The 27,316-nt window shown below is 31.9% G+C and overlaps 3 protein-coding genes and 1 long non-coding RNA gene across 4 annotated transcripts in view; 2 read left to right on the top strand and 2 right to left on the bottom strand.

Moving 5' to 3' along the window:
* Positions 1–27,316, bottom strand: part of LOC128293851 (uncharacterized) — a 100,014-nt gene that overhangs the window by 2,504 nt on the left and 70,194 nt on the right. The window lies entirely within an intron of this gene.
* Positions 13,827–14,669, top strand: LOC108485827 (EPIDERMAL PATTERNING FACTOR-like protein 2). The gene is made up of 3 exons (XM_017789676.2): positions 13,827–14,175; positions 14,271–14,302; positions 14,394–14,669. Exons 1-3 carry the CDS (start codon positions 14,085–14,087, stop codon positions 14,637–14,639), a joined length of 369 nt encoding a protein of 122 aa, XP_017645165.1. The 5' UTR covers positions 13,827–14,084; the 3' UTR covers positions 14,640–14,669.
* LOC108483943 (ergosterol biosynthetic protein 28-like) lies at positions 18,796–24,340 on the bottom strand. The gene is made up of 4 exons (XM_017787498.2): positions 24,114–24,340; positions 21,716–21,922; positions 20,928–20,976; positions 18,796–19,052 (listed from the first exon to the last, which is right to left on the bottom strand). Exons 1-4 carry the CDS (start codon positions 24,226–24,228, stop codon positions 18,929–18,931), a joined length of 495 nt encoding a protein of 164 aa, XP_017642987.2. The 5' UTR covers positions 24,229–24,340; the 3' UTR covers positions 18,796–18,928.
* Positions 18,939–20,800, top strand: LOC108483941 (protein IFH1-like). Its single transcript, XM_017787496.2, has 2 exons — positions 18,939–19,077; positions 20,016–20,800. Exon 2 carries the CDS (start codon positions 20,047–20,049, stop codon positions 20,503–20,505), a length of 459 nt encoding a protein of 152 aa, XP_017642985.1. The 5' UTR covers positions 18,939–19,077; positions 20,016–20,046; the 3' UTR covers positions 20,506–20,800.

The following is a 27,316-nucleotide window of genomic DNA, read 5'->3' as shown; positions in this document are numbered from 1 at the left end:
TCTTCACCGGTTACCCTACCGCTTAGGGTTTAAGGCTTGTAAATTCGCTTGTTACCCTCTGCGCTAGGGGTTAAAGCCCATCATCTTCGATCTGTTTCCCTCTTCGCTAGGGTTAAGATCTTCATCTTCGATCTGTTTCCCTACCGCTAGGGGTTAAGATCTTCATCTTCGATCTGTTTCACTCTGCTTAGGAGATAAGATCTGCAATTGATCTGTTACCCTACCGATTAGGGTTTAAGACCCTTCGTCTTCGATCTGTTTCCCTCTTAAGGGTTAAGATCAGAAATCTTCAAACTGTTACCCTATTGCTTAGGGGTTTAAGGCTTGTGAATTCACTAATTCTAGGGATATCACCTGTAGAATCAGTTCCATATATCTATGCTTATGTCAAATGATTAGGATGCTATGATCGAAATGAATCAAATGCTCCTAACTAGATGTGTTATGAATGTGTCAAATAATTAGGATGCTATGATTGAAATGAATCAAATGCTCCTAACTAGATGTGTTATTATATGAATGTAGAAATGTCATGAGCCCTTTTTAAAAAGGCTTAAGGTATCATCGTGCGTTGTTCATTAGGACATTATCGCTGACGTATTACGCTGTCATATTGTTCGGCTGGTATTCTTGACAGAAAAGTCAAAGAAACAATCACATTTTGCTCGGAAAGGTTGCCCCACTGTAATTTTAGAGTCCCTTCTACTGTACCTTTTAAGACATAAAGTTTATGCCTCCTACTGCAATTTCAGAGGAATAACATTTGGTTTCTTCCATCCATTCCGCTGCAACTCAAAGGCATAGTATTTGTATCATCTTCAATCAGTTTGATCTGTTACACTATTCCCTGGGTGTAATGACCAGATGTTCATGAATGCAAAGTATCATTTCTTTTCTCGAGAATGACTCTCTTTTACACTTAGGTTGACATCACTCGTCATTTGTCGAGGTTGTATCACTGATGAAATGTCTTGCCTTTTGGTTCAACCAATAAAGAGTCCAAAGAGATAATATTTCCAACCCTTAAGCTTGGTGAGTTCTAAACAATAGTCCTGTTTCAGGATTTTGTATTATTTAGAAACTTCCAGAGTAATATGCAAAACTTCTTTTGTGAAAGTGTTATTAGTCCATTAATCATTATTTCAATGCAAAATGCTTGAAAAAGATCAAAACAATGAACAAGAAGGAAATTGATTATAAGCATAGCTTGAAATGGATAAATTAATCAAAGATTGCAAATGCAATAAGAATGAAATCAACTCAAAACGAATGATTTAATCAAAGATAGCAATGCAATAAGAAGAAAATTTATTTTGACATATCTTGAGAAGAATCAAAGATAACAAATTCAAAATGGGCAAAATGGAAGCTAGATGCCCCAGATATCGCAGCCTGAGCTTTTCTGTACCAACTTTTTGAGGACCTTTCTGAGTTTAATATGTGTTTAGGGGATCCGGAGTACTTTTTCGATGCCCCAAGACGTAGCATACTTCTTCATTATTAATTCAGGCATAGCAAGACTAATGTATGCCCTACTTTGATCCAAATTTGAGCTGCCATTTTCGGGTTTTCAACTCGAATCCCTTTTAGTCTTAAGGCTCCATTTGCGGGGTTTCGCCCTGGCCTCTCTTTTTTCCGCTTCTTTTTTGTTAGAAATTTTTGTTTTTTTTTGTGTTTTCGTGTTTTTGTGTTTTTTTTTTTTGCCTTTGCCTTTGCCTTTGTCTTTGCCTTTGCCTTTGCCATATAACTCCTAATCTTTAAACAGACTGTGACCTTTTGACATTGTACAGCTGTGTTAGACATGATTTTCTGGCACTCTTTATTGGCACCCCTTTTTTTGAAATTTGATGACTGTCGACCTAGTGACATTGGCATATGAAACAACTTTTATCCTTTTCTCGGGGTAAACGATGACCCCAAAGGCGAATCGGTATTGGTTAGAAGCTTTCAAAGAGATTGGCCCATAACCTCCATGCCCCACATGAAGGGGCACATGAATTTTCTCTATAAATTTGGCATTTACAAGATACTGATGCAATCCTTTCTATGGTGGGCCAAAGAACCCAAATCTCATGATTAGCCCGCCATCGTAAAACCATTAGCATATGTCATTCAAAACCTCGCAACATCCTCCCTGTCTTAGTAGCGGGCATATCTTGATATAATAATGCAAAAAATCTTTAAATTCTAGGAAGTGACTCAATGACGTCTCGCTTTGCCTTTGTGGTAATGCAGATTCCGATGTTTGCATCTTTCTCTTGTCATAGGCCTACTGTCTACTGTCTTTTTGTAAGAGAGGATCTGTTTTCATCTTACTCTACCATCCCTAACAAATTAGAGAGTAGTCTACATCTCTATCATCTTCAGAGTGTTGAGATCCCTTTAGGCTCATATTTCGCTCAAAAGGAGACTCGGAGTCAATGACAACGTTACTCACATCATTGATATCTGAGGACCCGCTGAAGGCAGATTCCAAAGAAATAAATGATTCTAAGGATGATTATTTGTATGGTATGATCATGAATGAAGAATAAATGAATATTTGAAATAAATTCCAAAGAACAAAAGAATCTAAGAACAATTATTTGTACCGTATGAGATGAAATCAAAGAATATTTGCTCAAAAAGATGCATTTTATTGAAATAAAGACTTAGGATACAAGCCTATTTCACAAAAGGGGTTTAATTGCTTCCAGGCTTAAAGCAACAATCGTGTTTTGAATATTACTCTAGATTAGCTCTAAAAACTACAAGAGGTTCCTCTACAGACTAATCATTCAAAACATTTCCAGGTTTGTAAGGGCGAATGCCTCACAAGTTTCTCTACTCAGGATCCGATGCTACTAATCCTCTTCTTATTTTTTCCATCTTTGACAGAGTCCTTTAATCATTTGCTCTTATCATCGTGATTTGGTAACGGACTCTTTGTACCAGGGGTGTCATCAAACTTCACAATCCCCATCTCGAGGAGTCTTTCAACCGTCTTCTTGAAGGCGATCTGATTTTCTATTGAATGCCCGATACTCCCGCATGATAATCACATTGAGCGTTTGAATCATACCATTTGGGGTATGGGGTTGCATTGACTTTATATAATATGGGGACACCACGTGTGAATCAAATAAACTTTGATATAACTCCTTATATGACATTGGGATTGGCGTAAATTGGAGCTTTTCAAAATTTTGCCTTACACTTGATTCCTACTTTGTCGAACCTTGTTGCCCCCTCGTAGTCACATTTGGTTGATTGACAGTTATTAACCTTGAGTGATCTCTATTGTATGAGCTCATACTGTTCACTTCATTCTCCTTTTTCTTTGAAACTGACCTCTTGGTAGTTTCTCCAACTTCAATCTTGCCACCTCTTATGGCATTCTCAATCATCTCGCCTGCCATTACCATATTAGAAAAACTTTTGGTAGTATTCCCAATCATATGGGGTGATGAATGGGGCCTTCAAAGTATTAATTAAGAGCATGGTCGTTTCCTTCTCCAAAAGAGGTGGCTGGACTTGCATTGCTATTTCCCTCCACCGTTGTGCATACTGCCTGAAACTCTCATTCGGCTTCTTTTCCATGTTTTGTAGTGTGATCCTATATGGCATCATATCAGTCACATGGTTATACTGTTGCATGAAAGCCTGTGCAAGATCTCTTCATGAACCGATCTTTGCACGGCTCAACTGATTGTACCACCTAGCCGCTGCTCCCATTAGGCTGTCTTGAAAATAATGGATCAATAGTTGATCGTTGTTCACATAGCCAGTCATCCTTCTACAAAACATTGTTATGTGCGCCTCTGGGCAAGTAGTCCCGTTGTACTTTTCAAACTCTGGCATCTTAAATTTATGAGGAAGCACCAAATCTGGAACCAAACTTAAGTCTTTGGCATCGATCCCCTGATGATTGCCAGCGCCTTCTAAAACCCTAAACTTCTCCTCTGACCACCTGCAACGATCTTCCAATTGTTTCGAGGATTCAGTGGCCATTCTTTCCTTCTCTATTAAATCCAGATCAGGAGTAATAGGGTTGACTGAGCTATCACCCAAATTATTTCCCAACCCAGATGGGAAATTTATGGGGATTCCAGCATCCACTGGCCCATGTTGAGGCCTCACTGTGACAGATGGCCTTCTAGGAGGTGCCTCGGTTTGCAGGGGCACATGAGATGGGGTAAAACCCGGAGGGTAGGTAGGATCTTCATTATCTTCTCCCGCATTGATCAAAGGGCTTTTCCCCTTTTCTAATCCGCCAGCCAATAGACGAGTTAATTGATCCATCATGCTTTTCTGGGACTCTAACATATGGTCCCTCATATCTTGCTATATCTTAGCCAGTTGCTCTTGCATCTGCTCTTGTAATTGTTCTTGCATCTCCCTTTGCATTTGTTCTATCCTTTCTAATCTCTGGTCCATTGCTTTGGTTTTACGGCGGGTATAGTGGCTGTGTTCGGTTGCTTGATTCTCGTTGGTTTCTAGATTAACTGAAATAATTTTGTTTAATCAGGGTTCTTTAGTGAAAGTTTAATGCAAATGTTGCAATGTAATGCAAATGTATGGAATGAATACAAAAGAAAGGAAGATGTTGATCTTGAATTCAATTCCATTAGAATAACTTTTCTAGAAAACATATTTCTTTACATGAAAATAGATTACATATGCGGTATTGCCCTTCATATCCCAAGTAAACGCTGATCTTTTCTTCATGGTCGAATCCTGTAAATTCTCTAAAAGATGCCTTTACTAGTTCCTTACTGCTTAATCTGAGCCTCGATCTCTTGCTCACTTATCTCCATGATACTCATCAAAAGTGTCGGCTTTTGAATAATCTTCGTTGGCAATTAAATCAAGTCATGTATTCCTTCATGGACTTCCAGCTTTCTCTCGTCATGTCTTTGTTGGCTTGAATCTCTGGCAATTACATCATGTATTCCTCCGTGAACTACCAGCTTTCTCTCATCGTGTTTACTTGGACTATATTCAGGCGATCGCACTATAATCTACTTTATCAAGAAATTCGTTTCCTTATGACAAACTATTCTATTTAGGAATTGAATTTCGAATCAACACATTCTTTTCTTTGATGTAATGTAATGCAAATGCATGAACGCAAAAAAAAGGAAGGCATTGATTTTAAATTTAATTTCATTAGAACAACTTTTCTAGAAAGCAAATTCTTTTACATAAAACGGACTACATATACGGCTTTTCTCTTGTATTCCAAGTGAAGACACCTATCTTCCTCTTCATATCCGGATCTTGTGGTCGAGTCTGACGAATTCTCCAAGAGATGTTTATATTAACTCCTTTTTTACTCGATCCAGGCTGCGACTCGTTGCTCACTTATTACTGTGGTACTTGTCAACTCCTTTAAGAAGGTCAAGATGTGACGGCTCTCGAATAATTTTTGTCAGTTTCTGTCTTCAGGCAATGAAGCGAAGTCTTGTATTTCTTCACGAGCTATCAGTCTTCTTTCATGTGTTCACTTGGATCATATTTAGACAGCCGTATTATAATCCACTTTATCAAAAAATTCGTTTTCTTATGACAAACTGTTCTATTTAGCAATCAAATATGAATCAACACCTCCTTCTTAGGATGATGTAATGTAATGCAATTATAAACAAAACAAAAATAAAACACGTTAGTATAGGATAAATAAATAACAAATAAAGCAATTCGGGTGACCACTAGGGGTTCGGAGTGGCTCTTCTTAGAGTGGGCTCCTAGGTCTCTCTATATGTGGTTTGGTTCTAGAGTAAGGGTACCTGAACCAGCAGATTCCTCGATCCTCACCCATTATAGGCTCATTTGAATCGAGTTCAATTCAGGAGAATACATTTCCCTATGGCTACACGGAGATGAAAATCTCACGAAACCATAGGTACGGATGTATTCCGAAAGTGATCCACTATCCTGCACGGAGGTAAAAACCTCACGAAGGCGTAGTTTTTCACTCCCACTTAAGGGTGTGACCACAACGGTCATGCAATGCAATGCGAGAAGATATATGCATAAAAACTTGAAACGATTAAAGAAAATAGGAATAAAATGATGAAAACAGTACGAAAAACGGGTGAAACGCAATGAAGTGATCGTATATCAAAACCAAATTCTCAAATTTCGAAAAAAGACAAAAGTTAATCAACTTGTGGCTTGACTCTCTTATAAAACTCCCGATTGAGTCGCCAAGTCGTCGTAACCATTTTTTGAAAAAAACGGGTATCGACTTGGAGAAAAAAAATGAAAACAGGAGTCGCCACCAATCTTTTTAGGTGTGATCGGATCACCTTAAGTTAATCATTTTAATAAAAGTTAAGATTTACTAAAACGATAATTTTTGGTCTACGAAAATCAGAAAATGAGTTCGAGTCGGTTACGCATACGAGGAAGGATTAGCACCCTCGACACGCCCAAAATTGGTACCTAGTTGATTAATTAGTGTCTTAGTGTCGAAAATTTGAAAACTTGAAAGAATTTAAAATACGATCTCTCTATGTAAAGAAAATGCTCAAATGTTAAGGACCTTCTCGTCTCACAATATAAAATGTCACATCCAGTAAGTTAGGACATGACATCTTGAATTTTCGAGAACGAGCTTGCCTTTTATATAAAAATTCGTGTATTTCAAAAGGTTATTCAGTTAGTTAAGGTGAACGAGGAAAATCGAAACCCAGTAAGTTAAGGCACGTTTCCTCGAATTCCCAAACACCGAATATTGCCTTTACTTGCAAAAATCTTATTTCGACGTAACAAAATGCCATACCCAGTAAGTTAGGACACAACACCTCGTATCTCCGAGAATAAGCATTTTTCAAAACTCATGTTGCGATTTAAAAGAGTATTCCGTTATTTAGGTTAAAGGAGAAAAATTGAAACCCAATAAGTTAGGGCACGATTGTCTCGAATTACCAAATACGGAATATTACTTTTATGAAAGAATTATTATTGGGTTGGATATAATGATAATAAGAATAATATTAAAGTAAAGTAAACAATAATACTATATATAAATATATATATATGTATATAATAGAAATACACACTACTATATAATAATAATAAATATAGAAATACAAAAAGCAAATATAATAAAAATATTAAATTAAAGTAATAAAAACAATACTATATATAAATATAAATATATATATATATATATACATAAAATATACACTAATATATAATAGTAATAGTGATAGCAAAAATAATGAAAATATGAGTAATATTAATAATATATTAGAATACAAAAGTAAAGTAATAACAATAGGGTGATAATAATAATAATAATACAAACAATAATACATATATATATAATAATAGTAGTTAGAAATAAAAAATAATAAAAGTAACAATAATGATAGTAATAATATAAATAAATATGGAGAGGCATATATAATATAATAATAATATAAATAATAATATATAATATAATAATAATATAAATAATAATATATACATGAGAAATAATAATAATAATATAAATAATAGTAAAAATAATAAAATAATAAAACAAGCTCTCAACTCTCTTTCTCCTCTTTTCTAAATCCGTAGTTGGTCTGCTTTGTTTCGGTCATGGACCCCCACGGGCACATCATCGCCACCAGCACACAATGACGGACCTCAAAAAACCTTTTCTCGTAATGAAAATATGGGTAAGCTTCTTACTTTTATTTTTACTTTCAGATAAAAAACAAAATAAAATTGAAAGGAAAACAATAAACAAACAAAGAACTAAAGATAAGAATAGACAAAAGAAATCTCTTTTGCTTTGATCTTTGATTAATCTCCAAAACTAGCCTTTCCAAGAAACAAAATAACCTTCTTTCCAAAAACAAAAAACATCTCCAAAAACAAAAAACCTCCTCCAAAACAAAGAACAATCCTTCTCCAAAAAACAAAACCCCTATAAAATCAAAGTCTTGAATGGCTTTTATAGCCAAATTTTACAAGTGGAGTGGTTGGGGTGGTTTAGGTGGCCAAGGGTGGTGGAGTTGGTGGCCAAGGTGGTGGAGTAGGTGGCCAAGGTTTTTATTTATTTATTTATTTATTTTTTTTGTGTTTGGGTTGGGATTAGGTTGGGCCAAAATTGGGTTTGGGCTTGTAACTGGATAATAGGCTAGGTTTAATTCGGGTTTGGTTTTATTGGGTCCCGGGCAAAATTTGGGTCTTACAATGTGAATGAGATATATTTGATTTAGAGGTGTTCATAAGTCGGGTTGGGTTAGGTTTAAATATGATATTAATATATTTTATACTTATCCAAGACTAACCCAACTCGAGATATATGCTTAAAATTTTATTCAAGCCCACCCATAATTATAAATAGATAAGTCAAGCCCATTTTAGACCAGCCTATATTTTTTGAATTTTTTGAATTTAAATTTTTTATTGTTTATATTTTAATATTATTTATTATTATAAATTTAATTTTTATGTGCTATAAATTACTAATATATAAAAATAACTCACTATGATATATTAGAAAATGGGCTGAGCTGGAGACTTGAATTTTCAAACCCAACCCTATTCTATATTTTAAGTAGACCTAATATTTTTTGCTTAAGCCTAGTATTTTTGTCTGAACCCTTACAAGTTTTGATCAACCTTTCGAGCTTGGACGATTAACTCAGTCCTTGAACATGTCTATTTTGAACTAATGTGTTAAAAAAAAAAGCATAAAGATAAATATCTCCCCTAACATTTACTTTTTTTTTTTTTGGCCTTTATTTTTTGGGGGGTCATTTTGACCCTTAACCTTTTAAATTTTAGTTAAATTACTTGTTTTTGGATGGAAAAACTAATTGAAATGTTAAAATTTTAACGGCATTGATGTGGCCATTAATGTGGTAATGTATGTATAATTCATAAAAATTCAAAATAAATAAATAATATTTTAAAAATCAACAAATTCCAAAAAAGTTCATAAAAACTTTTAAAAAATTTATCCATGTTAACAGTGAAGTACATATAAAATGTCACGTGAACTGTCACATTAATGCCATTAAAATTTTAACTGTTCAATCAATTTTTCTGTCAAAAAGTAAGCAAATTGACTAAATTTTAAAAGTTGAGGGCCAAAATGATAAAATGAATAAACATTAGGGACTAAAGTTATCTTTATGCCTTGAAAATTGATCAAGGACTATTCTTTTTATTTTAACATGTTAATCAAAGTCATTTATGTGGTAAACATTCAAACATTAACACAATCGATTGAATGACTTAATTGACATGGTACAAATACTTTTATTTTTAAGACTAATTTAAAATCTGGATCAGAAGATTTTGAAGTTCAAAATGCACTCATAATTCATAAGAATGATTAGATGATTGAATGAAATTAGGGCATAGCGTGTGGCAAAGAACAAAGAAGCATCCCCATGAATGATGGTCTAATTGACCTTTGCAATGGCTTTTTAACCAAATTCGGATAAACCCTCAAAAAGAAAACGTATCGGCATTACTAAATTACGGCACCAGCTTCCTTTTAACGACTTTAAAAGTTTTTTATAATAAGACAGGATTGGCTTTTTCATTTCCGACCAATTTCGTAGACTTAAAAGATATTAATTCGATTAATATTGGTATTATTGTTAGTGTAAGAAGACGTGAGTTTAAGTGCGCTGAAGCGCATTATCCTTCTATTTAAGTGTTGAGGAGAGGCTATGGATAATTTTAAATATTGTATTAAAAAAAGCAAATCATAATGAGATTAAAATACAAGAAGAAGAAGAAGATATTGTTCACACGTCAAGTTGTCAATGCCAACAACCCTTTTTTTTTTTTTTTTTTTTGTTGATGGAAAAGTTTATTATATAAGACAAGACAAAATTAGCTGCATAATTTTTGTTTTGGTTTTAAATCGATACCAAATAATTTAAGTTCTGTTTCAATTAAAATTTTGGTATATTTTATTGTGATATGGTTTGTCTCGACTAATTCTAACTTGTATCTGTTGTTTTGATCTTAAATTTATACCAAATTTCAGTTACTTCAATAGTTTTCAGCTAAAACTAAGTTGTATTAATCTTGTAATGTATACAAAGGATCGTTGTGCTAGTTTATAAATAAGGCCATACTCCAATACTAACAAGTCAAGTAAGGGTGAAGTCAAATTTTTTTTTTTAAAGGGTCGAGATTAAATTATATATTATTATGAGAGTTAAAATGTAAATTCATTCTTTTATTAGCTTATCGTTATCAGCGTTAAGAATTTCAATTAAAATTTGCCAAACATAACATGTTTATTTCTCGTCAATTATATGCATTTTCACATGAGGCTAGCCAAATTAACATGTTAAATTGACAAATTATATCAAGAAAGTAAAAAGAAATAATTTCTAACTTTTTAAGAACAATGATTAAATCTCAAAATTTATCTAAGTACTAACAACATATTTTAACCTAAGTATTACTATGGAATTTTTACCATTTTTCCCCTCAAAATAGAAAATTCATTAACAAATTAAAGTGATGAAGAGCTAAAACTTCGACATAAGAGAAATGAGGATGTATATCATGTTGGTACATGCGGTTATTTGTAATTTGGTTCACATCAGCCATCATTAAGTCATGTTATTCCATTTGTTTTCAAGACTAGTAAGCTTTTTAATTTGATTTAATATCATGTCAATAATCGTTAAATCATACAATTCCATCAATAACAAAATTAACATGTAGCGACTAAAATGTCAACTTTACAAACGTACAAAGATTAAAATGTTCCTTTAAATAATAAAGAAATTAAAATAAACTTTTTGAAACGATATAAGGACTTATACTAAACTTTAATCTTATAAAAACTAAGACGTCATTCAAGTTTGGACTTAGTGATTTTGACTTTCTTTTATTATACGACACTAATTGCTCTATGAATCCATCTAATTTCTAATTTAAATGGTATTCAAAAGGCTCCTAGCCAGTAGCCATTAACACATAGCAGAAGGTAGAATCTCATATATGTACATATATATGTGTGTGTGTTTATAGAGACACACAATTATGGATAGACTTATGGGTAGGATACCTACTAGTGTTGTAAACGATAGTTATGTGGGGGCTGGACTTTGGCCCAAGGTCTCGCTGCCATTGTTACTGCTGTCTGAGTGCTGTATAATGCACGTAAACCATAAAGCTGGTGATCAATAATGTAGATAGATGCTGATGTTACTGTATGCAATAATGGAGAAATAATCAAAAAGGGTTTCAGTATCAGAATTCAGAGTTCAAAAAAAAAAAAGAGCTACAAAAATGACATTTTTGAGGTTAAAATATTGAACGTACCATACATTTAATTTATGGAAAGTTTGCATGAAAATTTGTTCTCAAAACTTTTTTATGGCAAAAATTTCCAACCCGAATTATAAGCTTTGTCTTGTTATTATTTGAGTTATGAGTTTGTTAGCGTAAATTTATTTGAAGATTTTTGTATTAAAAGTCAGATTGTATTTTGTCCTTTTTTATTAAAAAGATGGATAAATTAATCTTTGAACGTAGATCAAAGTGCAAACTGATTTTTTTGTTAAAAATTTTATCTATTTCTACTGTTCAAAACTTATTTTTGTATGTTGGCACAAGGTACACATGGCACGTCACGTGTATTTGTCTAGTTATTCCGTCAGCTACGCCCGTTTTTTTAACAGTAAAGATGGATGAATTTTATAACATAAAGGAACAATTTCTTCTTTGATATATCGTACAAAAATTAATTTATTATTTTTTAGTAAATAAATAAATTTAATTTAACTTTTTAATATAAAGGTATCAATAATACTTTTACCATCACAATTAATAGTTTCTATACATTAATTAATGAATTAATTTGTGGTATGAACTATAAACATACATAAATACTATAATGTACATTCATGAATTAGGTACATAAAAATAATTTTACCTTAAGTATCAAAAGTGGAATCAAGGGCCAAAATAAGAGTAAGCCTCTCCATTTATATTATTACAAGTTTACATGGCTAAAAGAATAATTAGATAGTGATATGTGACGTGATTCAGTATACATTAATGTACAATGATTAATTTCAATAGTAAAAATTAATGAAATTTTTAATTTATTCTTTGATCTAAAGTACGAAGATTTATTTATCTATTTAAGTAAAATATAATTTGATTTCTAATACAAAACTTTCATGATATTTTTACCTGGCCCATATTCTCCTACATAAGAACCAGTCCCTAAAATTTCTGAATATGGAGCTGAATCTCATTGTGTAACAACATTGAAAAAACACTAAAACATAAAAGGATATTAGTTTTTATGTTTTTGGATGAAGAAATGGTTTCATAAAACAGTGGTGTAATTGGTAGGCATAAGCAGTTAGGATTATTGCAGAACACATACAGATAGTGTTTTTTTTCTGTGTTAAAGACAGGGAGCTTCAGTCCCAAGAACAATGGGCGACCTTACTGCTGCTTATAGGAATGTGTGTAAAGCAACCACAAATAACCCTATTTTTTCAATAACTAATCCGCTTATTAAGAGATAAATCTGGTTACGAATTTTAAAACTAGTTCAGTAGGGATTAATGGTTGAAGAGGCGGTTTTGCCTTTGGGCATGTTGGAGTGGAACTGGTGAAGACTCACGAGTCACCGACTCTGTCAACTGAATCAGAATCCAAAAAACCCAAAGTGCTTTCTGGAATGTAAACGTGGCAGATTGAAAAGAATAGGGAAAACATTGCATTACATAAACCCCATTTGGTTAAAACTCCTTATTTTTTGTCATTTGGTTTGTAAAAGGATATTTCTTGTTACTGTTTTTGTTTTGGGATAAAATACCATTTAGTCCTTAATTTTGATATATATATTTTAATTTGGTCCCTAAACTTCTTTTGGACCACATGATGACTTTTCTTATACTAGTCCTAAAAATTGATAACTTTTCCCAATTTTAGTTTATGTGATAACGTAGCACTCTAATATTATTTTACATTATTACAAAAAATTAGACTTAATTTATCATTTGGTATCTAAGTTTGATACTTTTTTTAATGTGGTACCTACGTTATTTTTTAGTCAAATTTGATATTTGCATTTGACAAAAGTTATATATTTTAGTACCCAAAGGTAATGGTGTTAATCTTTTGGTGTTTAATTTGGGTTTTAAGATTGATTTGATGAAAGTTAATTGCTAATGTTATTAGGTTTGAAGTTTTCATGATTTTGTTAATAGAATAAATTTAGTGTTACTAGTGAATTTTTCAAACTCAGGTACCATAATAGAAAAAAAAATGTCAAACTCAGATACTAAATTATATATTCAACCTAAAAATATAATTTTTTTCTAAACTTTGACATGGTACAATTTTGAAGTACCACATCATTACAAGAACTAGGGTTGGATGGTAATGGTGCCTAAAGACCAAAATATTTGGAAATTTTATTTACTCCCTTGAATTTTTTTAAAAATTTTAATTTGGCCCTCCAAATTTTTGAAAAATCTCATTATTCCGTTTTTGCAAAATTTAATTAAAATCTCCTCTCTCTTTTTTGGAAATTCTCATCAATCTCATAAAATTTTTAAACACTTTAATTTAACCCCCTAATTTTTTTTTAAAAAAAATTCTCATTAAACTTTTAAAATTTTTGAAAATTTTAATCAACCTTCAGAACTTAATCCCGAGATCCACCACTAAAAATGACCAAAATTGAGAAAAATTACCGAATTTAAAGACTATTGTGAACCAAAAAAATTCAGAGGCCAAATTTAAAAAAGTTATCAAATTCAGAGACTAAATATTGAATTATCCCTTTTGTTTTCACTTACACCATTTTCATTTGTCTCGCCATTTTCATTTTTTTCACCTTAGTTTTGTTTATTTGGTGGCTCATGAAACGAGGTTGAAGTCCTCTCCCACACCCCCTCCCCTCCAGTTTGCTTTTAGCCCTCATTACAGTCCTCCTTTTTGCCCTTCCACGTTCCATCCTTCGGACATATATATATCGCATTACACAGATTCATCTTTTCTTTTGTTTGTTTCCATTGCCAATGCCACCTATATTAGATTTCCTTGTTTTGAGGTCTTCATTAATATCCCATATCTCTCCTCTTTAAAAATCTCTCTTAATGACCAAAATGAACAGTTCTTCAAGTAATAAACACAGACACTTCATTATTTCCTTGCTGTTCCTCATGGCTACATTCATGGCTGCTCAAGGTAAAATCTTTGTTCCTTTTATTCTCAAAAAAGGAAAAAAAGAAACCCAATTTATATTCATGTCTTAAAATTTTTATATTTCACTCCATTTCCAGGAAGATCACTTTCCATCAAAGTTGCTAATGAGGTATATATTCATGAACTCAGTTCTTTTTCTTTTCTTTCTTTTTTTATTTTCTCGGTATCCAAACAGAAATGACAGAAATTTTCTAAAACAGATAGGGAATGAACAAGACAAGGCATTAATGATGAGGAATCTAATAGGATCAAGACCACCAAAGTGTCAAAAAAGATGCAGTTCATGTCCACAATGTGAAGCAATTCAAGTTCCAATCACAACACGATCAGTACAAAACACAGCTATTGTAATATTTCCAATTGCTTATTCTAAAGGCAATGATATGTCAAACTATAAACCAATGTGTTGGAAATGTAAATGTGGGAACATGATTTTCAATCCTTGAATTAATTTCTTCATATTCAAGTAATTAAAACCCAGTTTTTGTTTTGTTTTTTTGTGGATAAAAATTAGTACTTTTTGTCGTTTTTTTTAACTTGGATTTTCTCTAGCATGGTAGCCATATGTGTTTTTCAACAATGCACAGTATTTTTCTTTTGTTACAGTTAAAATTTTCTTTCATTAATAATGGCAAATGACGACATGGGTGATTTCGTCTGTTACAAGAATTTTTTTTTTCCTGTCTGTAAAACATCAGTAGAGAAAGCTGAGAACCTGTTTTTGCTGCAGATTTTTTTTTCAGACAGGGTTGCCTCGAAGGGATAAATCCCTAACGACCCTTCATCATTTATTTTTGGTTATATTTTTCTATTAGTCCTTGAACTTTACTAATATTGTGGATTTAATTTGATATTTTTTTAATCCTGTGCTTTTCAATTTTTTGAAATTTCAATTCTCTCCTTGATTTAAGTTCTTTTTGTTCTAAGAGGTGGAATAGAATAATCGGGTTGAAGCCTAATGATCATATGCTTGTCTTTAAATTCATTAAGTTATGTTATTTACTGATGCGTCAGACATATTATTTTATGTGCAACACTATTTCAGTTTGTTATTTCCACAAATTACCCGAAATACTATTGCATTAAGTCTAAAATTTCAAATTTTGAAAAGTTTAGAGGACTTAGAATGATGTGATTGGAGAATATTGACTAAATCTACAATTATATACATAGTACAGGACTAGTAATTTAGTTTAATCAAACGGATTTAAGTACTACTATTTTGGGTTAGGACTAAAATTTTAAAATTTGAAAAATACAATAACTAAATTTAACTAATTCGAAAAGGGTAAGAACTAAAATTGATCAAATTAAAGTACATGGGTTAAGTCCACAACTTTTGTAAAGTATAAGGACTAATAGCAGAATTTAACCTTTATCTTTCATTTAATCTGAAAAAGGTTTTTTTGTTATTTATTTATTTATTTACTTCATTTCGTATAAGTGTAGCATCATGAATATTAGTCTTTGTTCTAATAAGAGGATAATGCGCTTCAGCGCACTCAAACCTATGTCCTCGGACAACTATGTTGATGCCAATTAAATTAAGGATGGGTTTGGATGGATGGTGCATTTAATTGTGGTTAGTGTAAAAAAAGCAATAGTAGTGAAATTAGATACTGTAGTGCAAGACAAAAAGTAAGTTAAACGAGCTGTATCAATCATCCATCCAAAATCACCTTAAATTAGAACATAATTTAGAGTCCAATTTCTTAATAAACCTTGAATAAATGGTAGCGATCATAGCAAGGTAATTAGTACCAGTGGGCGCACTGTTTTTCAACTGGAACTAGTATGTTCTAGTAGCTCCTTTCTCTTTTTTGACTAAAAAGCGGAAGGGAAATGAAAAAATTTTCCTTGATAATCGGGTGAGTAGTTTTTTTATTATATCTTAATTTGTATACTTTACATAAAATTAAACTTTTTATTTCGGTGTAGCCTTTTTTTTAATGGTCTTTGTTCCAATTAAATCTTCAGCATAACAATAAACAATTAATTTTTTCTATATTTTTTAATATTATTCATGCATCGATCGACGTATCATATTTTAATCAGAGTAATAAAAATTAACTAGAATGAACTGATGCGGCCAATACAGACCAAAATTTTCATTAATGCAGAAAAGAATATTACTTGTTACAGTTTAACATTAAAATGGTACACCCCAACTATTACAATGGGAATTAATGCGAAACCGACCACCATGGATCATGCTTTTCTTATTAATAGTTGAATTTTCATTGTTGTATATTATCACTGTAATGCAAATATATATATATATATATATATTTCTTGTAAAATATAAATGCAAAAATTGCCAAAAAGAAAATGCAGCATTTTAACATGGTCCTTAAAAAAGATCTGTATAGAGACTAGTGAAGGACTTATCATGTTCATTCTTTTGTTTTTTCTTTTTTTTTTTTTTTTTTTTGTAAAAAACGACTCATCATTTTCATTCATTACTCATTTAGTCCATGGATGAGAATTGGTAAATATTGGATGGGAACTTTGCATTAACTCATTCAAATCCATTTTTTACACACTTTTCCTGGCTTTTTTTTTTTTTTTCATATCAGAGATGACTGGTGACAATACCTAAACTGTAACTTGATGTTGTGATGAGAAATTTGTCATTCATAAAAATAAAAAAAACACATGTTTCCACATTTTTGATTGCGACCTTTTTTTTGAATTTCAAATTAATTAAGTTGTTCAAATTATACGAAGGGACAATTATAAAGTAGCACCGAGACTATTGAGAGAGAATTGGCCATATATCCGTAATTGATCAGTCACCATTGTAGGAAAGTTATTCGGCCTTTAAGAATCTAACTCAATAAGTAATTAACTTTTTTAGTTAAAATTGAGTTAAATTTTATAGCTCGAAAAATACGATTAACTTGAATAATAAATTTATATAAATACCCCATGGGTGTCTGGTAGTTATAAAAATGTATTAAAAAATTTTAAAAAAATACTAAATATATAAATGCTAAATTATAATTTTTTAAAAAATTTAAAATAATAAATTTGAGGCCTTAAACAAATAAATTATCAAATCAAGTTTATCACACAAATTATCTTCTTTTTTTTGGTCTTACCTTGTTTTAAAAGAGTTTTTAAATATACATGATATTTATATTCTTTAACTTGGAATTTAATCATATTGTCAACAAGATTCCAATATGGTCGGTCCATTTTTTAAAATTTAACTCGAAAAAAATTTCTTCAACTTGGCTTGAATCTATTTCACTCAACTCAATTAGAGAAAAATTCAAATCGAGTTAAGATGATAAAATAGGATCCATCAACTCAACTAACTTGAAATTTTTTAACTCGATTTGATCGGATACTCAACTTTAGCTAACACTTCCCAATCAAGCAATCAAATTTCCCACCAAAATTCTGTATAATCTTTAAACTCATCATGATATGTTATGTCACTGGTAAAAGAATTATGAAGACAACTGTACTAACAGTTAGATTTTATTTTGTCTCCTTTACTAAAATATGAGCAAATTAATCATTGTACATCAGACTAAAAAGCAAATTGATCCTATTAAAAATTCATTCACTTTTACTGTTAAAAATTAGTTCATATATGTCAACATGGAGTACAAGTTTATTTTACCAGCTACACCAGTTTTTAATAATAGAAATAAATAAAATTTTTAATATAAATGACTGGTATAGTCTTTAATCTGATTAAACTCTTAGTACAAAATTCAACTTAGGTTATTTCAAACTTTTGAATTTATATTTATGCACAATTACCATTAACTTGATTTACACCTTGAGAGGCAAAAGCTCAAACTTTAGTTAAAAAGTTCCCTTTTTTTAAAATTTTCTGGTGCATGGCAGTAGAGCCCCACCATTGACATAAAGAAAAGGAGATTTCACTGAGGTTCTCAGTTGAAAAAAAAAAAGGCACCACCACTCTGTTCATTTCATGCCCTTTCGCCTGCAACCATATTACCTCTAAGATTTTGATAAAAGTTGCATTAATTTTCACCCCATAGCAGTAAATTTTGGATTACTGGGAATATATATATTGTACTTTTCAATGAATGCTAGCATTATTGATCTACAGTGATGTTTCCTATGTGGATTAGGGAATTTTGGAATGTGTCACCGACACTCATATGTTATATAATATATATGGTAAAAATATTAAACAACCCTATATTACGAGTCAGATTAAATTTTATTTTCTTTACTTAATAAATGAGTAAATTAGTCCCTATAAATTAAATCAAAGAGTAAACTGGTCCTTCTTATTAAAATTTTATCCGTTTGTATTATTAAAAGATGATATAATTGATGGAATAATCAGATAATGCTACGTCGTGTACCATGTATATTAATGTGCAAGACCAATTTTTAACAGTTAAAACAGGATTTTATAAAAAACTAGTTTACTCTCTAATCAAACATACAAAGATTAATTTATCCATTTTTTAAAATAAAAAAAGCAAAATATAATTTAACTCCTAGCATAGAACCTGCAAAATACTTTTACCAAGATAATATATACTTATCAATAGTCATGAATATGATGAAACCCCACACCACCAAACCATACCCACACATGAAGGTAAGGCCAATGAATGAAACAATTGACATCCATGTGATAGTTTCTCTGTTTCAGTGTGTGTTTTCAGCCTTCACTCCTCATCCCTTTTGTCTCTCTTTGATAAGCTAAACTTTAAAACCCTAAACCCCAAAAGTAGTTGTTTCAATGGCTAATCCATCGTGCCCTCCACACTCTTCCTATCTTACCATTTCCTTGGACAAAGATTTGTTTTAGAAAATATGACTGTTGCTGTTGCTGCCGCTGCTGCTGCTGCTGCCTTTTGAAACTGGAAGTACACATTTTTCTTGGACGTAAGTGAACCCAAGATTCCAGGTTACATAAAAAATATATCGTTTTTTACTCCTTTACAAGTTTTTATTTATATATATATATAAGGATCTGCCTTTTCTAGAGGGTATCTTTTCTTTTTCTCACCTTTATTCTCTGACCTGTAGTATGTTTTATGAGTTTTCTGCCTCAAATTTAAATGGGTTTTGTCTGATTTTAAGTTGAATTCTGAGGAGGATTTGTCTGAGAAAAAAAGGGTTTACCATGGTTTTTTCACTGTTGTTTTCATTATGGCCCCCATAGAGAAAAGGGAGTTACACTTCCCTAGTTAGGTTTTAATTCAAAGATGTTTCTTTGAATATTCATATTACTAAAAATAAAATGAGCTAGCCAATGAACTACTAGCTTAATTGGCATTATTGCTGTTGTAATAATTTCTAAGTAGTTGTTTCAAGAGCACATTTAAGTGTGTATCTTCCAATTTGAAAACAAAAGTTTTCAAATAGATCCTTTGAATGTAGAGCATGAAACTTATCATTACAATATTAGGGGGCGACAAAGGAAATGATAATGTTTGAAATTGTGTCATTCAAGTGCTAAAGAGAAGCTTTAACCATTATTCCAAACAAGTCTCGACAATGAGTAATTTAGTTCACAAATACCAATTAGCCACATTTCATGTGGAGATAAGGTTTCATTAATGAAATGAGATCTTTCTTTTTAGAGTGAGGCAACAATCTACCCTTTTGAAATTAATCTTTTTTGTCAAAACCATGACATCCCCTAGCCCTATTCATGCTTCCCTTGTGAACCTTTTACCCTATCATAGTTGTTAAACCCTATAGAAAAAAGAACAAACATTTTGTGTATCAAAAGTTAAATTTCTTGTTATGAACAATAGGGGATTAAACATATAGAGTTTTGTAGTGTCTTTATCTAATTGTTGATCGTTCTTTGACAGATATTAAGGTTTGTAATTCAAGGGGTTCACCATGCTAAAGCAAGCACCTAGTAGAAACCAGAGGTATAAAGGGTTCAAAGTAAAACATGTGCTTCAAATATGTGCCTTGGTTGCACTTTGCATTTGGTTGTTCAACCAAGCTAGGAACAGTTACAATAACAAGGGAAGTGGGATTTTCCAAACGGTGACAACCGAGCACAGCCATGCAATCGTAAAACTTGGGAGGAAAGACCTTGATCCTCAAGGGGAAGGGTCATCATCTGCGGATATCAATGAAGAAATGGAAGAAGAGGTGGAGGAAGGTAAAGTCGAGGAAAGTGAAGATGATGGAAGAGGGGGTGGGGACGATGAGATCGACGGACATGATCAAGAGAAAACGGAAGGGGAAGAAAGTGAGGAAGTTGAGGATTTCATTGATGAAGAAGATAAAGATAAGGAAAACCAACTTGAAGATTTGAGTTTATTGGAAGATCAATCCATGAGAAGTTGACGAGCAGCACAAGATTGATGAAGATGATGAGCAAAGAGGTGTTATTGAGAAACTTGGTGGCTTACCATCTTAGCTCTATCACTAACACCGAGTGGGAAACTAGGTGTTGTAAGAATTGGGTCTTTAGATTCTTTATAGGAACTGTACAAAGTGTTTTTGCATTAACTCATCACTGTTAAAGAAATATGTCAAAGATTATATAATCAGGAAGAAAACAAACCATATTTGGAGTTGTATCAAAAAAGATTATATAACTTGTAACAGTATCAGTTCAATGCATGCATCCTTATAAGAATCAATGCATGTATCAATCTAGTTTTTAAACAGCTCTTTATCAGTAAGTATTGATCGAGAACATAAAATCAATGTCCATAAGTAACTAAAAGTGAATATAAATTCAGGTTCAGGGATGCTTAACATGCCTCTGTTGATGTGCATTCCACTGTAAAAGCATCCATATAATCGATGTCCCTGATTTCCAGAATAGAAAAAAGAAAACATAATTAGTTATAAGGCAAAAATGGCAACTTCCGCTTAGTTGTATAGTAGTCAGAGTCCCGTGGCAAATGATTACCCAAAATATTTTAAACCAAATCATCGTGTTTGATGAACCAAAATAATTCTAAAATGAAGAAAAAATATCATTAAGGCAAATTGAGATTTCTGCTAAAGATGTTCATGCCAATAAGTATAAAAAATATGAGATCTTTGGCAAACATATATTTTATCATTTCAAGTCTGTTTTATAAAGGAAAATTTTCAGCAACTTAAATGGAAAAACTTTGGTAGATGTACTATGGAGGCCCCTTCGGGATTGCATTTTGCCCCCTCTACTCATAAAATTGACAAACTAGTCCATGTATATTAGATTAAAGAGGAAACTGGTCCTTCTATTAAAATTTTCATCCATTTCTATTGTTAAAAATCCGTCCCTGTATATTATCATGAGATACATGTCACGTATCATTGTTTGGTTATTTCGTCAACTACGCTAGTTTTTAATAAGATAAATAGATGAAAATTTTTACATAAATGACCAGTTTGCTTGTTTATTTAATGTACAGGAACTAATTTGCCCATTTTTTGAGTAGAGGGGATAAAATGCAATCTAACTCCTAATACTAGGGCCTCCATGATACTTTTACCAAAAACTTTATGTAAAAGCAGTGCCTTGGCATGTTTACTCTCATAAGTCTCATGAACAATATACCTGCAAATATGCCAACAGTTGTCAAATTTGAGAGGGCCATTGTGTGATAGAAAAGGTATTCAGTCAAAAAGTGACCAAAGGCATAGATGAATGACAAAAATGTCACCAAGTATAGTGGCTTGTTTTCTAAGTTGAATGCGCATACGAAGCAGAGAGTACAAGTCAAAAGTGTCCAAACTCCAAATGTCCTCCCATGAACTTCAGTCACTGCATATATCATTAGAAACAAAATGGAAAACCAATTATCAAGATCTCAAAAAACTTACTATTCCTCAACAAGAAACTAATTGAACCCTGAGACAGAAAAGCAGAACAGCTTATTGTTACATTATTTGCAAAGGCTGTTCTATTAGCCAAAAAAGAAATGAAACTGCTTTCGCTTGTACATACTGCAAGAGAGTTAGCAATTTTATTAATAGGAACAGAATGTATAAGGAAACATATCGATGCAATGATGCCATAGCTGACTAATTTTGATATCTCACGGTTAGATAATCATATGTTCTGTTCACTCCCTCCAGATATGAAGTTGAAGAAATTTAAAAGAATTTAGAGCTTTTTAGCAGCAAAAGTAAAGCTACCTATTTAGAGGATTTCAATTCCAAACTCCTTTATTTTGTTTGAAACATATACTTGATATCATCAATAAGAAATAATTGGTAAAAGTACCATGGAGGCTCTTGTACTAGGAATTGGTTGCATTTTGCCCTCTCTACTAAAAAAGTAGGCAAATTAATCCTTAAACATTAGATCAAAGAGTAAATTGGCCCTTCTGTTAAAAATTTTATCCATTTCTATCGTTAAAAACTAGTATTTGTATGTCAGCATGAGACACATATGGCATGCCACAAATTACTATTTGATTATTCTGTTAGCCATACTGATTTTTAATAGTAAAAATGAATGAATTTTCTAATAGAAAGAACCAGTTTGCTCTTTGATATAATGTACAGGGACTAATTTGCCCATTTTTTTAGTAGAGGGGGCAAAATACAATTTGACACCTAGTACAAGGGCCCCCAAGGTATTTTTACCGAATTAACTTGGGAAGGTAAAATATATCATCAAAACATAGCTTTAGGGTTTTTTTCATGAAAAACCCTTTTATCCCTAAAATAGTTTCCCCATTGCATTACATGCACAAAAGATCCTGCTCAAGCCATTAATGACATGCTTCCATAAGAAGTGCTTTGTATTAACTTAAATTTTAGGTAACCCTCCATCTTTTTCCCTTTAGCTATAACATATCATACAATTGAAAGTGAAAACCGTACATGCATGCCCCTAAAGACCATTAAAGGACCAAGAACATTTTCACATTATACTCCAAGTATTAACTTTTCTGACATTAGTCAAAATCCAAATTTCCACATCTTTCTTGAGCTCAGAAACCTTCTGCGCCAAACCGATTCCTTTTAAAGATCCATGATTTAATAGTTCCACCATGTGTTCAAACTTGAATCAAACTTTGCATCCTCATCACTAAATTTCCTTCTTTGAAACCACCAGTGACCCCTTTGCTGCCAACATCGTCTTCTCTTCAACTAAGAGCTTATACATGCACTTAAAAGAACCATAATTGAAGCTACAATAAAATTCTCAGATACCCCAAATCTCTTTTATGTTTGTTTACTCCATTTCATACATCTAAAATCTTTCTTGGACAATGGCGCCACCAAAATCCATTGCATGCTTACCAAATTCATCCACCATTCCCTTATAATTCTAGATTTGTCCACATTTTTACGAATTAATACATTTCAAATCCATATCATTCTTGGTTTTGCTACTTTGACTAAGGTACAAATATGAATCTTGCACTCTCCTCAACCCTCATTCCTTCTCATCAACCAAGACAAATTTCAAGATCCATAATCAGCATTGGACTATCAAGCAAGAATCTCAAATTCAATGCAAATAAAACGATAAATCGAATAAAAAACCAACAAATCCAATACACCCCTAGAAGAAAGAACTAAAAAATCTTATATAATAGATTCAAAGAAGCAAACATATTACATTAATTTAAGCTAAATACCAAATTGGCACATTAACTAATTTTTTTTCCCATTTTTCCCTATAAGAATCATCAAAATCTCTAAACACTGGGATTCCAAATTACACTTTTTTTCCCCATATTTTTTAATCTGGGTATTTGAAGCTACCTTTATCTAACTTAAACAGACAAACAAACACTTGGCACGCACACAAGAACAGCACATTGTCTCTCCATGGCTTACAAAAACAAAGTTTCTTCCTTTTGTTTAAAAATTAAAAAGATTTGTTATTGTCGGAGTTAGTGACCATTTCGTAAAATGTATCATCAAATTCACAGAAAACCAAACATCAAAAAGGAAATATTTAATAAAATGAAGAAAACAGAGAAAGAAAGTTTTACTGGAAGTGCTGGAGAAAACAGCGAGACGAAGAGCCCAGATATCGAAGAAGCCGAACCAAACGGAGGCTAATCGAAGTGAACCCACAAGCATTAACCACCACCCCAATGCTTTCATCTTCTTTAACACTTCAACTGGATTTTGTAGATCCAGTTCAAAGTTACACACTTTTTGGATGGTGACTGAGCTAATTGGCTTTTTTTTTTTACTAATAGCAGTTCAACACGGGAAAATCAGTATATTTATAGCATGGAGTAATTATATTAGAGGTCTCTAAACTACTGATTAGATTTTAAATTAGTCTAAACTTCAAATTTTTTTTTTAATCCTTAAAATATTAATATTTTATCAATCAGGTCATTGAATCAGCTTAGCATTTGGCATATGTAAAATACGAAAATAAAATTTTAAGAATATTCTCTTATTTGATACTACACGAAACATGACCATGTTATCATCCAATCGGGTAATCACTTTCTTCGTCTATCTCATGACAATTCCGCGAAATATGTCTCATGCTCTAATTGTAGGTAAAAAAAAAGAAAAGAAAAAAGAATGGGGCACAATTTGGAGCCTAAAAGTGCTCCCCAACGAAAATCTTGTAGCGAGACATCGAAGTTTCTCGGCCTCCTACCCAAGACGTAGGCAGGACAAAGTCATAAATTTTATTTAGGGGTCAAGATAAAATTATAAAAAAGATTTAGGGACCAATGTTAAATTTTTTTCATTAAAATGCTTAAATCACATTATCTATATTTTAAGGGGACTAGAAATGAAAATTTTCCATTTATTCAAAAGTTAAAAACTTAATTTAAATTGGTTAAATTTTTTATTTAGCTCAATTTACATTTTAGTTACTTATGTTTGAAATGTTACGTTTTAATCACGTTATGATGTTGTAACATTTTAGTCACTAAGTCATTAATTGTCGTTAACAGTGTAATATGTGGCACGTTAAATAATCATTTCAAACAAAAATTTTAAGTTAATTTATACAATTGGTTCCCTTATTTTTTTATTTTGATCAAATTAATTTTTTTCTTTACGTTCTTTTAGCTTTCATTTTTTTCTTTTTTTTCAATCTCTTCCATTCTCAATTTATTTTAACGTAGTTTTTCTATGTTTTTCATTTGTTAAAATTAGTCTTTATACTTTTATTTTTTGAATAATTTAATTCTTTCGAGTGAGGTGAGCTTGTGAACTAGTTTTAACAAATAGAAAATTTAGAAAAACTACGTTAAAAGAAAACAGGGGGAGAAGTAGAAGAGAATGAAAAATAAAGAAAAAAAAAGAAAAATAATAATTTGCTCAAAATAAAAAAAAAATATAGGGACCAGTTATGGAATTTAACTTAAAATTTTCAATTGAAACGTGCCAAGTCAACTTACCGTTACACCGTTAATAGAAATTAACGGCTCAGTGACTAAAATGCTACAACATGATAACATAAGTGACTAAAACGTAACATTTCAAACATAAGTGACTAAAATATAACCTGAATCAAACAAAAGTTATTATTTTAATAGTTTACCCATTTAAATTATTTATATTTTAGGAGGACTAAAGGAAAAATTTCTTATTTAACCAAGATAGACCTTGCCTGCCCCTTTGGCTTTGCCACTAAATGCAACGACCATTCAGATTTGTTAGAGCACATTCTCTCCTTTGATCCTCCAACCCGAGCAACTTAGCAAGCTTCACCCTTCCATTATGATCTTAATCCAGTGAGGTTTCCATCTTTTGCCCAATGGTGGGTTTCAATTCATTATCAAAGGAAAACCAAAGGACCAATCCAAGTGTGGAATGAAGCACTCCAAAGTTACTCCTCCTTTCTATCAAAAAATCAACCTCTGACTCTGATTCCATCCTCTCGAGACTCAACTTGGATCCTCCTTCCACCAGAAGGTGCAGTACATATTAACTGTGATGTAGCGTTGTCTTTAATTTGCTTCATCCAAAGCGGGAATAGTGGCTCTTGTACGCAACCATCTTAGAAGTGTAATTATTGGAGCCATCACGCTAATATATTCCTTTTTGGTGTTGGTGGCTAAAGCCTTATGCATTGACGCTTGGCAAAGTACATATTAACTGTGATGCAACGTTCTCTTCTGCTTCATCCAAAGCTAGAATAGTGGCTTTTGTTCGCAACCATCTTAGAAGTGTAATTGTTGGCGCCAGCGCACTAATATATTCCTCTTCGGAATTGGCGGCTAAAGTCTATGCATTGACGCTTGGCTCTAAGCTAATCCACGATCATCATGCAACGAGGTATCTTGGAATTTGACGACAAGCTATGCATCGACTACCCTTGGGAATCCTCCGGTTTTCATGGCGGACATTTCTTTTTTAGTCACTTCTAGGAATTGTATTATGACTTGTGATTGGATTGCTTAACTTTCTTTATATAAGACTTGTCTATTGACTTAGGTACCCAACCTTCAAACTTATTAACAGTTTTTTCGTAATGAATGCTAGCATTTTGAAAAATAATAATAATAAAACTATTTTTCAACGCGTTAAATCTAAATTGTTCATACACTAAATACATAATTATTTAAAAATTTAGTCTTTGTATTATAAATATACTCCATCTAAAACACGAGTTAGCATTTAACCTCAAGCTAACAAAAAAAAAAAACCTTTAAAATTTTATTAAGACATTTTAAAATTTAGTTATGGGAATTAAATGAAATAGTAAAAGTCTTTTCTATATTAACCATTAGTCAAGGCTTCGATCCTCGTCTTCGATATGAAATGGCTTTAAAATTTTGATAAATATTTTAAAAAATTAAAAATATATATATATATAACAAAGGAGAAAACCTCAAAAGGACAATTTGGGTACATAATGACTAAACGTCATTACTAACGTCATTAGTTGATATTTATTTTGGGGTCTACAAAGCTATAATGGGGAAAATGAAATAAGATTAGGAATATCCGACGACCCAAACATAATATTTTGATTATGATTTTTCACCAAATATTATGAATGAGACATCTAAACATATAATGTCCCAATTTCTTTATTTCTATCCATCTGGTTTTCTCTAGAATGTTCTTTTATGAAAAGGGTTAATGTATTATTTGATCCCTAAATTTGATAATTTTTCTTATTGGTACTTAGTTATTTTTGGTACATATTAGTCTAGAAATATGGTATTTTTTTAATGTATCATGATATGATATTTTGATATTGTATCAC

Source organism: Gossypium arboreum, chromosome 6, assembly GCF_025698485.1.
Source record: "Gossypium arboreum isolate Shixiya-1 chromosome 6, ASM2569848v2, whole genome shotgun sequence".
NCBI classification, from domain to species: Eukaryota; Viridiplantae; Streptophyta; class Magnoliopsida; order Malvales; family Malvaceae; genus Gossypium; species Gossypium arboreum.
Note: the sequence above shows the minus strand (reverse complement) of the source record. Positions and strands in the feature narration are given on the sequence as shown.

Coding starts and splice junctions, on each gene's coding strand:
- LOC108485827 (XM_017789676.2), top strand. CDS start 14,085: ATGACCAAAATGAACAGTTCTTCAAGTAATAAACACAGACACTTCATT. Junction 14,176..14,270: donor TACATTCATGGCTGCTCAAG/GTAAAATCTTTG, acceptor CTCCATTTCCAG/GAAGATCACTTTCCATCAAA. Junction 14,303..14,393: donor CCATCAAAGTTGCTAATGAG/GTATATATTCAT, acceptor TTTCTAAAACAG/ATAGGGAATGAACAAGACAA.
- LOC108483941 (XM_017787496.2), top strand. CDS start 20,047: ATGCTAAAGCAAGCACCTAGTAGAAACCAGAGGTATAAAGGGTTCAAA.
- LOC108483943 (XM_017787498.2), bottom strand. CDS start 24,228: ATGAAAGCATTGGGGTGGTGGTTAATGCTTGTGGGTTCACTTCGATTA. Junction 21,923..24,113: donor TGTTTTCTCCAGCACTTCCA/GTAAAACTTTCT, acceptor TGATATATGCAG/TGACTGAAGTTCATGGGAGG. Junction 20,977..21,715: donor AACTGTTGGCATATTTGCAG/GTATATTGTTCA, acceptor TCTGGAAATCAG/GGACATCGATTATATGGATG.